Raw genomic sequence first — 15963 nt, forward strand, 5'->3', positions numbered from 1 at the left:
TAATCCAACAATTATCCCAAATTATGATTAAAAAAATACAATTATCTTAAATTTAAATCTCCTCATTCATAATATATATATATATATATATAGAAATTCTATGGTGAGGACGGTCCGCATGAGAACCGTAGTATTAATGACGGTTTTTCATAGTATTAACAATGATTTTTTAAAAAATCATCACCAATACTATGAAAAATCATCACCAATACTGTGGTCTGCATGAAAACCGTTCGTATCATAAACGAGCTGTATATATATATATATATATTTATATATAAAAAAACCTATATTAGTTGACCTTATAGATTTATATTCATATTATATATAATTCATGTGGAATATTGTAATTTTAATTATATGGTTAATATTGAATATTATAATGTTAATCCTTTTCGTATGCGCACTATCTTTTGAAGCAATTAAAAAAATATATATATGGTGACAAAATTGTATGTTGAAACATCAAACCAATGTGGAAAAGAAGGAAATATCATAATGTTAGGCAAGTATCAGAATAAAAACATTTTTCTTTTATATAGGAAACGCATTTTATATGGTGGCAACAAGAAAACAGTTCTCACTTATACACTTATACATGGTTAAACTTTTTAAATCTCAACACTAGAGTGGCTTATATAGACATGATTCAATTTCCACTTACTTTTGAATGATTTCTCATTTTTTGAATTTGATTGGAGCATTGAAGAAGAAGGAAGACTTTGTTTGATGATTCATAATTGATATCTAGAATATCTATGTCCTATAACATAAAGTATGAACAATAAAACATGAGTAAAAGTATACCTTGTACTGACATAGCAGTTCTGCTAATTTTATTTTATTTTTTGGTAATTGACTACCCATCATCATGATTAAAATTATATTTAAAAGCAAAAAATAAAAATAAAAATAAAGGTCATAAGAATTACCAATCTACACTATAAGGGTACTGCACATGCTTTTTCTTAATTTAATTGGACTATAAATTCGTAGTGGCATTTATGTAATCAGTGACGTATGTGAAACATATACAAGCATCCATACAATAATATAGTTTCTTTTTCTTTTTTCTTTTTTTAAATCGAAAGTATAAACAAATAAAATTCAGCATTCTTATTGACACACCTTCAATAGAATACATATTTTGATATAATTTATAACATCTTATATTTATTAGTTGACTTCTCTCACTTTTTGTCAATATTATTTTCAATTTAACCATTATATTTGATATGGATTTTTTATTCAGAACTTTTCAGAAGTCATCCATCTTTGAACTACTTACATTTAAACCTGTTTAACCATAAAATTATTTCAAACTCTGAAACCAATTGATTTAAAAACATTTCGACGTGATGAGAGTGCTTATCATTATATTTCAATCATCCCCTAATTCATACCTGAATAATGTAGAATTGAATATCAAGTAGCTTGCCAGTATCTTGTACTCGCTCACATTAGTCATCATATCTATGGATTAGTTATTTTTATTTGTACATATATATTGGATCAATATATATATATACAATTTCTCATTTTGATGGATTTTTTAGCAGAACCTTTATTATTAGACTTTTAAGTTATTTTAAATGCTAAGTTTAAAATTGTATTTAGGATTTATATATATCTAATGTAATACTAGAACATCAACGCAAAGTAAACACGATAAGGATTTATATGAACTCTAAATATATTTTTAAATCTAATCATTTTAAAAAATTTAAGAATTAATAAAAAAGATTCTGATATGACATTATATGTGTGTGTGTGTTTGCTATCCCACTTTTCTGTTTATATTATATATCATTTTTAGAAAAGCCAGAAAAAATAGTATCTAGAAAATATTTGTCTCTACACCATTGTGAGGCACTCCTCTTTATTTTGATGACTTGTCAAAATGTATTTTTGGATTAATTGTATTTTTATATCATCAACTTTAAGGGTTTTATAAAGCTCTTAATTTTTTAATTTATTATGCTTTGGGCCTTTTTAAATTTTGATTAATAAGTCTTATCAATCCTGTTAATATTAAACTATATCAAATTTTAAACTAAAAAAATAATTTTAAAACTAATTAACATACTAAAAAAATAATTTTAAAACTAATTCTAAAAACATACATTTTTAACATCTTTGGTTTGAGAAATAATATATTTTAATATCAATAAGGTACTTGTACTATTTTTTATTTGAAAAATTAGAATAAAGATAACTAAATCACAAATTTTAAAAATAATTATTATATTTTGGATTTTACTATTTTTTTCCTTATAAAATTAATACAGTTTAATATTAACTATGTGAGAAGGCTATTAAATTATTTAGTTAAAAGTTAAAATATCAAATATATTGTTGAATTGAAAATTTTAAAAATCTAAATTATAAAATTTTGAAAATTGAGGACATTAATACACAATTAATACTTTATTTTTCAATATATTATAAGTAGATCCCACCAAAGATATAATATTTAATACTTAAATGTTCTTATTAATAAAAATTGATTAGCGGGGCTACTTACTAATTTTAGGTGGAGGTAAAGAGCTGTGATTTCAAGGAAATGTATTTTACAGAAAAAAAAAAAGAAAAAAGAAAAAAGAAAAAAGAAAAAAAAAAAAGCAGAAACAATAAAGCCTGACATAGACTTTTATGAGAAAGATTGAGAAAAATCTCCAAATAATTATATATATGTATCTTTCATTTTGTCTGTTTAATTTCCATTTTGATGCATTAAATACAATTTTTAAGGAAACCCTATTGCCCAATAAAATTTGACTTTTTAAAACCATATGTCATAATTTTATAAAACTGGAGTAAGTAATTAATTTCACTTTCAATAGTCACATGTTTCTTTACTGCATCTTATTTTATCTGCATTTTATTTTATGTTAATTAAGTCTTTTTAATATTCTACAACTAATTTAAGCAAATACCAAATCCAAAAATCCAAATATGAATCTTGACCCTCAATATATAAAAATAAAGAATATCGTTATTTATTATTATTGATGGTAATTACCAATTTATAAGGTTATTATTTTTTTATATTAAAATTTTAAAATTAAATATTTAATGATAATTATTTAAATTTTATTTAACATGTAAATTTCATTAATAAACCTTAATCAACAATGAAAAATAGCATTTTTTCAAAAATAAATAAATAAACAAACTTAACCAAACAATTTGATATTGCATTTAAAATTGGTTACCAAAAGTAGGTGACGTGGACCTAACATGGCTTAATTGAGTAAGAAGAAAATAAAACTTCTTCATGGTTGACAATTCACCCATTAAAACAAAAGAAAATTAAAAAAAAAAGAAAGAAAGAAAGAAAATGAAGTCGATCCAAAAGGACAACTAGAAATCTGCCGCAAATATATAAATTCCAAATATCAAAATTACGTTTATATCCTCATGCGCTGCCATTTCCATTTTAAGCTCGAGAATCATGTGAGTTTTCTTTTTCTTTCTATTGTCTTTTTCCTACAAACCCTAAAACACCCCATGCCGAAAACCCTCCATGGTCGGTCTCTTTCCAATTGATAGACACTAAGACCACACCTACACTCTACATGTGTCTCTCTGTCTCTGTATGCCTGCATAGCTACCTGTATATATATATATATATATATATATATATACACGTATAGTCTATCTTCACGTTTATCTGCCACACCCAAAAACAATTATTACATAGCAAAGCTTTCTCTGGCTCTGCAGTAACTGGAATTTTTTTATTTTTTTTCTTCATTAACTGATCTCAGCCATGTTTATCTTCTTCCTCATTATGATTCTCTCTCTAACTCTCCTTCTCGTATCTTACTTTCTTTCACTGTTACTCGAACACCAACATAGAAAATTCGGCAGCACATCCCCTTTTGACCATCATGGTCTCGCTTCTTATCCGATCATCGGCTGTTTGATCTCGTTTTACAAAAACCGGCTCCGTCTTTTGGACTGGTACACCGAGCTCTTGTCATCTTCACCGACGCAAACCATTTTAGTTCAGCGCTTGGGTGCAAGGAGGACTGTTGTGACGGCGAACCCTGCTAACGTTGAATACGTCTTGAAGACCAACTTCAACAACTTCCCGAAAGGGAAGCCCTTCACTGAAATCCTCGGTGATCTTCTCGGCTATGGTATTTTCAACGTTGACGGTGAATTGTGGTCAACGCAGCGTAAGTTAGCTAGCCATGAGTTCAGCACGAAGTCTCTGAGAGAATTCGTGGTCAAAACCCTTGAAGAAGTAGTTCAAGAACGGTTGATTCCGTTGCTTGACGAAGCAGCAGAGAGCAAAAGAATCTTGGATTTACAAGAGGTTTTAAGGAGATTCGCGTTCGATACGATTTGTAAAGTCTCACTTGGGACCGATCCATTCTGTTTGGATTTATCACGGCCGGTACCGGATTTAGTAAAAGCTTTCGATGTCGCGTCGGAGATCTGTGCCCGGCGAGGAAGTGCACCGGTGTTTTTAGTGTGGAAGATGAAGAAGCTTCTTGGAATTGGATCCGAGAAGGTGCTGAAGAAGGAGCTGAAACTCATATATGGATGCGTTGCTGATATCATACAAAACAAGAGAAAGAAACTCCTCGAAGAAAATGATGATGATCATGGGGAGAAGAAATGGGGGAGTAGCGATTTGTTGTCGCGGCTGTTAATGGCTGGACATGGCGAGGAAGTCGTGAGAGACATGGTGATAAGCTTTATTATGGCCGGAAGAGACACCACGTCGGCGGCGATGACGTGGCTTTTCTGGTCGCTTTCGGAGAATCGAAACGCGGAGAAAATGGTTATCGATGAAGTCGAAAAAGTGCTTGACAATGGTGGAGCTGCTGCTGCAGCATTAGACTATGAGGCTCTGCAAGAGATGAAATTTTTGAAAGCTTGCTTATGCGAGTCCATGAGGCTTTACCCTCCCGTGGCTTGGGACTCGAAGCACGCTGAAAACGACGACGTTTTGCCCGACGGAACTCCGGTGAAGAAAGGTGATAGAGTCACGTACTTTCCATATGGAATGGGGAGGATGGAGGAGCTTTGGGGGATGGACCGGCTGGAGTTTAAACCGGACCGTTGGTTTGATGAATCAAGAGCTTTCAAACAGGTTGATCCGTACAAATATCCTGTTTTTCAGGCCGGTCCGAGGGTGTGTCTTGGGAAAGAAATGGCTTTCACTCAGATGAGGTATGTCATGGCTTCTGTATTGAAGCGGTTTGAAATCAGACCGGTTTGTGTGGACCGGCCGGTTTTTGTTCCTCTGTTGACGGCTCACATGGCTGGTGGACTGAGGGTCTCAGTTGCAAAACGTGGCTGAAATAAACGTCTTCTTTTTTATTTTATTTTTGTATTTTTAATGTAATTAAAATTGGCATAGTCCTTTGTAAATAATTTGCCAATATGTAATGAATTTATAATTTGGTTTTGAGAATTTAGAATATTTACCCAGTAATTCACAGTATTTTAATTAAAAATTAAATGTCACATTAATCGCACTAGTTAATTAATTTACACATCATTATGTGAACATACTACATAGCTTTTTTTTTTTTTTTTTTCAGTGAAAAAGAGTCAATGTCATTATTATATATTAAATAAATAATATTTTTAGTTTAACTTATAAATGGTGACATCAAAAGTTACTTTAAATTTGGAAGCTACCTTCATATAAGTAGTCATAATAATATTGTGTTATATATATTTTTTCCATCATAGATAACATATGTTTTCTGGTCAAGTGCACATGCATAGCCATAAGCCTTTTTCTCGAGCATTTAATTCCGGTGGATACATATATATTTATTTAATATTAAATTCAACCACTATTGTCTTTTTGGGTGAATTACGACTATTGTCATTTGATGCAAAATGGTACATACTTGTAATAAAAGCTGCTTAATATGGCAATGATCTTTAAAAAGAATGACTGGTCTTTTCTCATGCCAAGACCAAATAGGGTTTGGTCTTAATGGTCACAGTACCTTTCAAAGACAACTTAAAAAAATATAATAATAATAAAATAATAAATAATAAGGAGAAGAAGAATAAGAGATGGGAAAGTTTCATTTGTATGTGGTCCATTATTTCCTTCCTCTTTTAGGTTTGAGTCTACAGAAAAAAGTATTCCAAGCTAGTGACATTAAATAGAGTATTGATTAAAATCATATGATAAAATGACAATATTATGTGGCAATGGAAGGTAAGATTAAAAAAATGGATATAGATGAAAATATCAAACATTCAAAACATAAAAATATTTATGAAAATATAAAAAATTATTAAAAAATATATATATAAAAAATTATGAAACTTGATGAAAATTTATTTAAAATATATAATATTTTATTGAAATTTTAGATTTAACTTATTTAATCAATTAATTATTAAATTGACAATAAAAAAATATAAAAATATTGAATGGAGTTGATATTTCTTTTTGTAATATTGTATAGTAAACGTTAATAGTTAAAACTAAAATATTATAAATAAAAAAATATTTGATAAAAATATTTATTAATTAAGATATACAAAAAAATTATTACAATTATATTATATATTATAAAATATCATCTCAATATCATATAGAGTTTCTAGATAATTAAAATTATTAATTTTTTCCTCATCTTCATTTTGAGATGTGAAATAATAAAAAATAATTATTAAAAGTTATATCTTTTTCATAATTTTATATGTAATTATTAATATGCTAACTATATTGATTTTGTATTATGTTGGGCTATCCTTACTAATAATTATTATATGATATATTCTATAATAGTTGATTTTGAAACGGTAGCATGACTTATTATTTGACAATATTCCATAAATATTTCATCAATTCACTAGCTATATATGCAGAGAATATATTTTTTTGCATATCTTTATAGTATTTATCTACATTATAATATTTATAATATAATATTTATCAATTCTTTCATATGCATATTTGTATTTGGTTTATAGTATAATTTATAGCTACTTTATAATATCTATGAAATTATTAAATTTATTATGATAAAAAATAATAGGTAAGTAGACAATTAAACATTAATAATATTTATTAATTTTTTAATAAAGATATTTTTAAAAAATTAAATTTAATAGAAGTTTCATAAAAAATTTTGAAAATTTTAAAAATTTCTATGAAAATTATAAATTTTTTTAACAAAATTGTGAATAAATTGATGAAGATATTTGACAAAAATTTTATCCATTTACACTTGAAACCAATATTTCTTTTACATTCTTTAAAAATATAAAAATTTAGGTGAAATTTCAATTTTTCAAACCCTAATGAAAGGCTATTTTAAATCCTTAGCCTCAAGATCATACGGGTCTTTTTATTCTTGATAAAATTCACATCACAATTATAAACTTGGTCCAATTCAGAACAAAATTGAGTTGCGAAACTATTTCATAATGTTTCCCCATTCAAATTCTCAACACCTTCAATATAAGTATAAGTAAATAATTAAAATAATCTACTCATTTCGCTTTATTGAGTCAATGCGCTTTTATTTTATTTTGTATTTTTTTTTTCCCTCTTGTTGTCTGGGAAATAAGCATTAAGAATGTGACTGCTGAGATGGAAATGCAGACGCACAAGACCCCAAAAAAAAAAAAAAAAAAGAACGAAAAAGCCATAAATATCCATATGATAAGACAGAAAAGAAAACTTACACCAAGAACATAGCTGAACAAAATGTTGACACCTAAAACTGATAAAAGACAAGGAAGTTCAGACCCTAAATTAGAATATTGGCAATTGCAATATCGAGAAATGTATTTTGTTGCTAATTATTATATAATATTATTTTTGATAGTCGAATTTAAATCAGTAATCATAACTTATTATTTGACAGTATTTTATAAATATTTTATCAATTTATTCAATTATATTGGAAAAATATATATATATATATATATATATATTTACATTTTTATAATATTTATTGATATTATAATATTTATTAATTCTTTTATATGCATATTCATATTTCTATGAGTATTATAAAATTTATATTTATTTTATAATATTTATAGAATTATTAAATTTATTATGATAAAAAAAAATATGTAAGTAGACAATTAAGGATCATTATATTTTTTAATTTTTTTAATTTTTTTTAAAAATTAAATTTAATAGAACCTTCCATAGAAATTTCGAAAATTACTTAAAAATTTTAAAAATTTTCACAAAATTTATGAAATTTTTAATAAAATTGTGAAAAAATTGATATGGATATATGACAGAAATTTTGATAAAAATTTTATGAAAATATCAAAAATTTCTATAGAAATTTTCAAAATTTTATTAGTTTGTGTTTGAAACCAAAATTTCTTTTTCATCCTTTAAAAATATAGAAGTTTGGGTGAAATTTCAACCTTTTAAACCTTGATGGAAGGTTGTTTTAAAACCTCAACCTCAAGATCATATGGACCTTTATACTCTTGATAAAATTCACATCACAATTATAAACTTGGTCCAATTCAGAACAAAATTGAGTTGCAAAACTATTCCATAATGTTTCGCAATTCAAATTCTCAACACTTTCAATATAAGCATAAATAAATAAATGAAATCAAATAACCTACTCATTTTGCTTTATTGAGTCAATGCGCTTTTTTTTTACTCTTGTTGGTTGGGAAAGAAAGCATTAAGAATGTGAATAAAGTCAAGAAAAGTTAATGAAGCATATCAGCCAGCAGAGATGGAAATGCACACGTAAAAGATAAAAAGAAAAAGGCATCAATATCCATAAGAAAATTCACGCCGATAACGTAGCTGAACAAATGCTGACCCCTAAAACTGATAAAAGACAAGGAAGTTCAGACCCTAAATTAGAATATAGGCAACACTAGGTACTTTGAAAAACTCAAAATTTTTATTACTTTTTTACCGAGCAAAGAACCAGAAAACCCACATGCATATATCTCCATCATCAATATACAGCAAGCTCTACAGTATGATAAGATAAGATATTGCTCAACTTTCACCTGTTTATTTTGAATGAAAGTTGCATGTTTTACATGTGATTTTTACGTGGAAAGCACTTCCAAGGACCATTAATAATCTCAGGAGAGTTTTTTAGTGGAAGGTAATGTACTAACGTCACTTTTTCACTTCTTTGTTTTTTAGTCTTTCTTGGTCAATAAGTGCCAGTGAGGCAGTACGATCGTCTTTTGTCATGCATTGATTTGCTACCTATTTTTTCCATGCGTTGCCAAAACAAGCTTTCGTCATGTTTCTTTCTAGTACCACTAATACTCGAAAAAACCAAGGTGGAAAAAAAGAGAGAGAGAAAATGAGACTGAAGCTCAACTTCCATTCTTTTAGCCTTAATGCGGCTTGAAATGATGCCTTGAACATTAAAAACAGTCATGAAATTGTTTCACTGTAGTCTCTAGTACCCACATTATTTAAATGTTTTTAGTTTGGGTTGTGTGTTGAGGTCAATTTTCATCCATTTTGATCTGTTTGGAACTTTTTCAGCCATAAAAGTTGGCAAATAGACAGATTACACACCGACAAGAATGACATGACTTAATACTTATCGTTGTTAGAAGCAAATATAAAATTGTTTTTGAAGAATAGGGAAAAGAAAATGATTAAATTTTGAAATCAATTGCTCATTATTCTACACTTCCCACTCTAAACTTTTCAACTGTAGCAAAACAGCGTCTTTTAACTTTTTTTATTTGTGAGTTCAATAATCTCTATATTTGCATAAACTTGTTCAAGTTAACCAATTACTGAGCAACAACAATGAAGTCTTTCGAGAATCCATAATTATATGATTTTATCACACAAAAGATATGAATTAATACAGATTAAAAAAGCAAAAAAAAAAAAGTTGACCAAAAGTAATTCAAAACTCGAAAGAAAATTAACACAGTAATATTTGTGCCTGCTGGAGTAGTTAAAGGATTTGCAAGAAATTTGGTTGCAACAAAAGCAAAAGAGATTGAAGCCCCAACAGCAAAACAATATTCTTTGCTCTGGGCTGACCGTATAGAAGGCCTCTTAAAGAAATTTAGGACATGCCTTTCTTGAAAGGAATAGAAAAATAAGTCCATCTTTAATAGACATATTCCCAGCATTTTATTAAGTGTAAAAAGATATCAACCATGAATATTTTATGAAAGCAAATAGAGAGAGAGTAAAAGAAAGAACCATATATATGTTCACACCATCAATGTATTAGATTACCACTTATTTTCCCAACACTCCAAAATATAATGAACTGGCATCTACATATATCATCCCTAAGGGCCACAGCTGGATTGGCTAAAATGTGAGCTTCATCCAAACCATCAATCTAGATGTCAACATACATGTGATTTTAAATTATTGCTACTAATAATTTAATAGCATTCATCCAAAAGATAAAATTAAAACCAAAAAAAAAAAAAAAAAATTACCAATCCAGGTTTGTAGCACTGAGCAGAGAAATTAGTAAATGAACATTTCTCCCTCAGAGATCATGTCTCACGGTGAATCCAACAGATATGAGTTCAACACAAAATTTTCTTCTACAAAGTTAAACAAACACATTTTCCTATGAAGTATCCGAGTTCTTTTTTTTTTTTGGTTTGTTTGGGCGGCGCTGTCTCCAATACCATAACCATTCACATGAACCAAATAAACCAGAGATTTGGAGGTATTAGTACAGACCTACCAGCTGCAGACATTTAATAATCTTTAATTCAATTGCTTCCAGGGGCGTCGCTTCCAGCAGATTTTCGGTTCAGGTAACGAATAACTGCATCTTCAACCCTGAAAGTTCATTCAAGACAGAGAAATAAACATCAATTGGGGAATAGTCAAGATACAATCCTTGGTTCAAGCCTTTATGCACTAACATAGCCAACCAGAAAGAGGAAAAGAGTGAAATTTCGATCTTAGTAGGATAATTTGCAAAGCTTTAAGCAAAATAAGTTGGCCGGTTTCAACATTAAAATAAATACAAAAAGAAATAAGGTAGAAGGTGGAAATGTTAAAAAAAAAAAGGGTGAAATCTATGAATTTAGTATGAATATAAGCATGCAAATGTTTGAACCTTTCTTTTTCTCTTTTTAATCACTAATCTAGCTGTATTTCTACTTCCAGGTTCTACTTAAGTGAAAAATAATTATCAACATAACCCAAAAAGATAAAAATAAAAACAAAAAGTTGCAGCAATAATGGAAATACAAGCATACCAGGGTTGATTATAGAAATCAGATCGACGTTCCTTTTCCGTATTCCTACTTGCATCTCCAGCAACAAGCTTCAAATCCTTACTCTGAGAAGAGATTAATGTGTTAATAAACTCTGCTGGAGACTGACTAAACCCAAGAAAGAAAGCCCGTCGCCGACGATGCTCATAGATCTTCTTTATGGAAGCACAGATCAATTCATCACAAGCATCAACCTCTTTGTTCCTCTCAGTACTTGCTAGGAATGCAGACATTTCCTTATCTAGAGGTAAAGGCACATCAACCAGTAAATCGTAGCAAGTAGTTCCAGCTGGGCAATTTCCTGAAAGCTTTATTTTGTGCTCCAAATGTATAGGTTGTGGTGGAATCAAATGTTGTGATATCTTTTGAGAAACCATGGAAAATTTCATTTTCTCCTCGCCAAAAACTTTTTGAAGAGGCGGATCACACATAAAGATACAAGGGTCATTATGGGTTTGTAACTTCCTAGCCTTCACATAATGCCAAATTGCAGCTATGATTCTTGCTCGGGTCTCGATCTCAATTCCAAGAACTTCACTAAGTGCCGGTGAAAGTTTAAATTTCTCGGGCACATAATTCATCTCAAGTCTTATCATTGCAGAAAACTCCTTATCTCCTTTCCTCTTCACCTCAAAGCCATCATGCAGAACAGGGGAGCGAGAACTTTCCCACAAAATTACATGGTTATCTGGATAGAGGTTCTGGTCTAAGTATATGGTAATTTTCTTGAAAAAAGATGAGAACTTCGTGCTAAATTTCTGTGTTGTCCCAGCAACCACAGGGTCTCTTCCATCCTCCAATAACCTCCCAATTATCTTAAGTGACCAAGTTGGGGCTTCTGCATTCTTATTCTCAGGACTCGTCTGAGTCTGGTTTGCAAAGGTGTTGAAGACATAAATTCTCAGTGTTTTCTGAACATGAGCAGGGTGTTTAAGAGACTCCTGAATGTCAATCTTCTTCCTTGCCAAAGCAGAATCTACACGAGCCTCAAATTCAAGCAACTGGGTATAAAGAGCAGACTCAGGCAGAAGGGCGGCCACTTTATCTGGTATTTGCTTGTCAGGTAGCTTTCGTTTCTTTCTACGGGCAGCTGGCGTCAGCTCCATGGTTTTAAATGGTGAAGCTGCATTGGCATTAGATGCACCTGGTGGTCGAGAAGGCGGCTTCTGATTAGTCCGCTTGGCACTACCTGTGGCTGGTGTTGCCACAGAAGGTGAAGAAACACCAGCATTACTAGCATTAACATTATGCATCTGGGCAGCAGACTGCGCTTGAGCTTGCAACTGAGCTTGGAATTGAGCATGAGCAGCATGAGCTTGTGCTTGAGCATGGGCATGAGCATATTGCGCCTGGGCAAGTGCCTGAGCTTGTGGCTCAGACAACTGAAAATGACCAGGAAAGTGAGGCCCACCTTGTGTTTGAGGTTGTGCCTGAGAGAGAAGATGGGTGGTCTGGTGGTTCGCAGGCATAGATTGTGGCACACCCCCCGAATTCCCAAAATGGGATGGTAGCCCAACATTCTTTGCCTGATTATTGTTATTCATTGATATTGTTATTCAAACAACACCACAATCTTTAACACCAAACTATTCCATTAAAAAATGTAAAACCTAAAAACCTCTCAAAACCTTGAATTCCAGAAACCAAAACCAAAATACAGACTTGGGTGTCTCTGTCTCATAAATTTTCTTCCAGTTAAACCAAATACTTCTTCAATATTTGCTGGAAAATTCCCAAAATTCCCAGCAAGAAATTCCACACTGCTTGCTTCTCTATTTCTGTATAGCAAATCCAAACCCCAGTTTCAGAAACAACCCCAGAATTCAAAATCAAAAATTGAGCAACTGTAAAGCCGATTACACACGATTTCAGAGACACAGACAAAGCCAGTCGGTTGAGAGCTCATAAAAGCTGTCTTAATTTTTATTTATCTGAATACAAGAATCTATTTAGAAAAAATAAATAAAAAAAAAAAAAAGAACGAAAAAAATTGTAAAAACGAATAAATATAAAATTTTAAAAAAATAATAATAATAAACGAAACGTTCTTACTAGTCCTATTTTCCGTTGGATTCCTGCTTTCTCTCTCTCTGGTTTTGAGATCGGCCATGGAACCAGCTGGTTCTCTCTGGTTTATGCAGTTAAAGCAAAATTACATTATCACCCTCGTTATTAAAGACTATTTACGAACAAACGTTTCAACGTTTCGGAAAGTTATTGGAAGAGTTTTTTTATTTTTTTGGAAACAAGTTGGAGGAGTATACATAGCAAGAAAAATAGTATAAAGCCCAGCTCAAAATTATTTAAGCCCAAAAGGAAGCCCATTAATTTCTAAACTAATTGTGAGTTTTTATACCACCATTTAAAAACTTGAAGCCCAAAAGCAAAACCCTTTTGGTAGGGTTTCTTTACTTCACACTTATATCATCGGAACCCTAGCTTGGCTTTTGTCATAGGGATTTGGGCAGTGGAAATTTATTTTGGAAGCCGCAGCAGGAGGAATCAGCCATGGTTAGATTCAATTCTGCTATATGTTTCATCTTTTTCTCTTAATTTAATTGCTTTTCTTAGTTCGAGTAAGGGGAAAAAAAAAGAAGCGAAAATTCGTTTTAAAAATGCAATACTTTAGCATTTCAATTTTGTCAAGTTTTCTGAATTCTTGACTGTGTTTGTTTTTATGATAAATTTTTAGGTGAAGTATTCGAGAGAGCCGGGTAATCATACCAAGTGTGAGTAATTTTTCCATCTTTTTTTTTTTTTTTTTAATTGCTGTTCTTGAGTTATAGAATTTTGTTTGGCTGCTGAGAATATGTTGGAAAAGGGAGGAGCGAAGTTAGTTTTCTGAAATATCGACGTTGCATTTTTGAGCAAAAGATATTGATGTTTCTTAGTTACTTATATTAAATTTGGTCTAAACAAAGGCTTTTCTCTTGGCATTTTCTTCAGCGTCTAAATGGAAGTTAGATTAGTTAAGCATGGTTTTAGTTTTGGAAAAATTTAATTTTAATGTTGTTTTTTATGATCTTAATCAGCCTGCAAAGCCAGGGGATCAGACCTCCGAGTTCATTTTAAGGTATGCTTGTTCAACTTGATTGCCTTGTTATTTGCTTTCATGTGGTTGGTTGTGACATATTTGTAGTGTCTGGAGCTTAATTGTTTGTTGTATGTTTCATTTCCATGTGTTAATCCGAAAATAATCCCTCCAACCCCAATTCTATCCTAAGCCCTAATCGTTAAGCTCTGACCCTTGAACACTGTGTTTGTGTTTTTGCTTTATGTGTTATCTCCCTTAAGCTGATATCTCAGCATTTTAATGAAACTCTGAGACAGTCAGTAATCGTGTATCTTAAGTCCTAACAATTAGGCCGTAGATTTTGATTTATGTCCTATATCTCTTATGCTGGTATTTCAGTGTTGTATTGGAAGTCTGTGATGGTTAGTTATGGTGAATACCTTCAATAATTTTCTTAAAATTCAATGAAAAAGTAATCATCAATATGATAAATCAGTGATAGTATGTCAAGGGTTTAGATCATCAATATAGGAAATTTAACTTGAAAAATAATCAGTTAATAGAGCTCCAAACTTGAAAACTTTGGTTTGGTATTTAGCATGCTAATGATTTTGAAATGCGACTGAATCACTTTAATGCTTTTTTTCCTGTTATATTCTCTCTTCAGAATACTAGGGAAACAGCCCATGCAATTCGCAAGCTGCCTTTGGCCAAGGCTAAAAGGTATTTGGAGGATGTTTTGGCTCACAAGCAAGCCATTCCATTCCGTCGCTTTTGTGGTGGGGTAGGAAGAACTGCACAGGCAAAGAACCGCCACTCAAATGGACAAGGACGCTGGCCTGTCAAATCTGCAAAGTTTATTCTGGACTTGCTGAAGAATGCTGAGAGTAATGCAGAGGTATGTTTTATTCTGATTTACTTGTGTTATTGTGGCTTAAGACTGTTTACTGATCATATGTATGTTCTGTTAATACATCCTATTCTCTAGGTGAAAGGTTTGGATGTGGATGCACTTCACATATCCCACATTCAGGTAAACCAGGCTCAAAAGCAAAGGCGCCGTACATACCGTGCTCATGGAAGAATCAATCGTGAGTGCTTTGTCTGTTGCTATGTTAAATATAGTTTCACCTCTTTTTATTTTTATTTTTTTCCATTTCTTTCCCCCTTTTTTTTTTTTTTTTTGGGTGAAATATGTAGTGGTGACATTAATTTGTCTTGCAGCTTACATGTCATCCCCATGCCATATTGAGTTGATTTTATCAGAAAAGGAAGAGCCTGTCAGGAAAGAGGTAAATGTAACTTTTAAAAAACGAAAAAAAAAAAAATTATAAGTATTGGATATGAGTAACCGTTGTTTTTGAATTATTCATTTAACTTGTAATTTCCTGAAGCTTGTATGTTGAGGTACATAACAGCATGTTGATTATTTTGTTTTCTTTGCAGCCTGAGAGTCAGTTGGCTTCTAGGAAACCAGAAAAGAATCGATCTCTACGCAGTGGTGCTTCTTCTTAAACAGCCAAAGAACCAATTTAGAGTCTTAATTCAAGTTTTGTTTTAATTCTGTGCTGTGTCAAAACCTCACTCTTGTTTTTTCTGAGACATTTTTGTACTCTTGTTCTGGTGTTTTCTTTTGCACTTGACAGTGTAGTATGATATTTTTGTGCAATGAATTTCCTTGTCAACCTCATTGTCTGCGTAAGTAAACGGCACTAGTTTTAGAATTTAAA

General features: G+C 31.0%; 3 protein-coding genes across 5 annotated transcripts; 2 read left to right on the forward strand and 1 right to left on the reverse strand.

Moving 5' to 3' along the window:
• The first annotated feature begins 3663 nt into the window (after positions 1–3663).
• LOC107418019 (cytochrome P450 94B3) lies at positions 3664–5438 on the forward strand. The gene has a single exon (XM_016026687.4). The coding sequence runs from the start codon at positions 3773–3775 to the stop codon at positions 5315–5317; it is 1545 nt and encodes a 514-aa protein (XP_015882173.2). The 5' UTR covers positions 3664–3772; the 3' UTR covers positions 5318–5438.
• A 4799-nt stretch (positions 5439–10237) lies between these two features.
• On the reverse strand, positions 10238–13428 carry LOC107418039 (SWI/SNF complex component SNF12 homolog). 3 transcript variants are annotated; one of them, XM_016026709.4, is made up of 3 exons: positions 13273–13428; positions 11203–12998; positions 10238–10777 (listed from the first exon to the last, which is right to left on the reverse strand). In XM_016026709.4, exons 2-3 carry the CDS (start codon positions 12762–12764, stop codon positions 10708–10710), a joined length of 1632 nt encoding a protein of 543 aa, XP_015882195.1. In that variant the 5' UTR covers positions 12765–12998; positions 13273–13428; the 3' UTR covers positions 10238–10707. The 3 variants fall into 3 exon arrangements, with proteins under 3 accessions (XP_015882195.1, XP_015882193.1, XP_015882194.1); XM_016026707.4 differs by having other exon boundaries at positions 11203–13151; positions 13273–13425; XM_016026708.4 differs by having other exon boundaries at positions 11203–13165; positions 13273–13415.
• Positions 13429–13607: 179 nt separating this feature from the next.
• LOC107418003 (large ribosomal subunit protein uL22y) lies at positions 13608–15923 on the forward strand. The gene is made up of 7 exons (XM_016026665.4): positions 13608–13731; positions 13913–13949; positions 14253–14293; positions 14901–15131; positions 15222–15324; positions 15458–15525; positions 15680–15923. Exons 1-7 carry the CDS (start codon positions 13729–13731, stop codon positions 15746–15748), a joined length of 552 nt encoding a protein of 183 aa, XP_015882151.1. The 5' UTR covers positions 13608–13728; the 3' UTR covers positions 15749–15923.
• The last annotated feature ends 40 nt before the right edge of the window (positions 15924–15963 follow it).

This window comes from Ziziphus jujuba, chromosome 2 (genome assembly GCF_031755915.1).
Source record: "Ziziphus jujuba cultivar Dongzao chromosome 2, ASM3175591v1".
Lineage (NCBI taxonomy): Eukaryota > Viridiplantae > Streptophyta > Magnoliopsida > Rosales > Rhamnaceae > Ziziphus > Ziziphus jujuba.

Excerpts from the sequence above, each read along its gene's own strand:
- LOC107418019 (XM_016026687.4), top strand. The coding sequence starts at position 3,773 with ATGTTTATCTTCTTCCTCATTATGATTCTCTCTCTAACTCTCCTTCTC.
- LOC107418039 (XM_016026709.4), bottom strand. The coding sequence starts at position 12,764 with ATGAATAACAATAATCAGGCAAAGAATGTTGGGCTACCATCCCATTTT. Across the intron at positions 10,778-11,202 it reads GATTTCTATAATCAACCCTG|GGTTGAAGATGCAGTTATTC; the intron begins GTATGCTTGTAT and ends ATGAACTTTCAG.
- LOC107418003 (XM_016026665.4), top strand. Across the intron at positions 13,950-14,252 it reads GCCGGGTAATCATACCAAGT|CCTGCAAAGCCAGGGGATCA; the intron begins GTGAGTAATTTT and ends GATCTTAATCAG. Across the intron at positions 15,325-15,457 it reads TGCTCATGGAAGAATCAATC|CTTACATGTCATCCCCATGC; the intron begins GTGAGTGCTTTG and ends TTTGTCTTGCAG.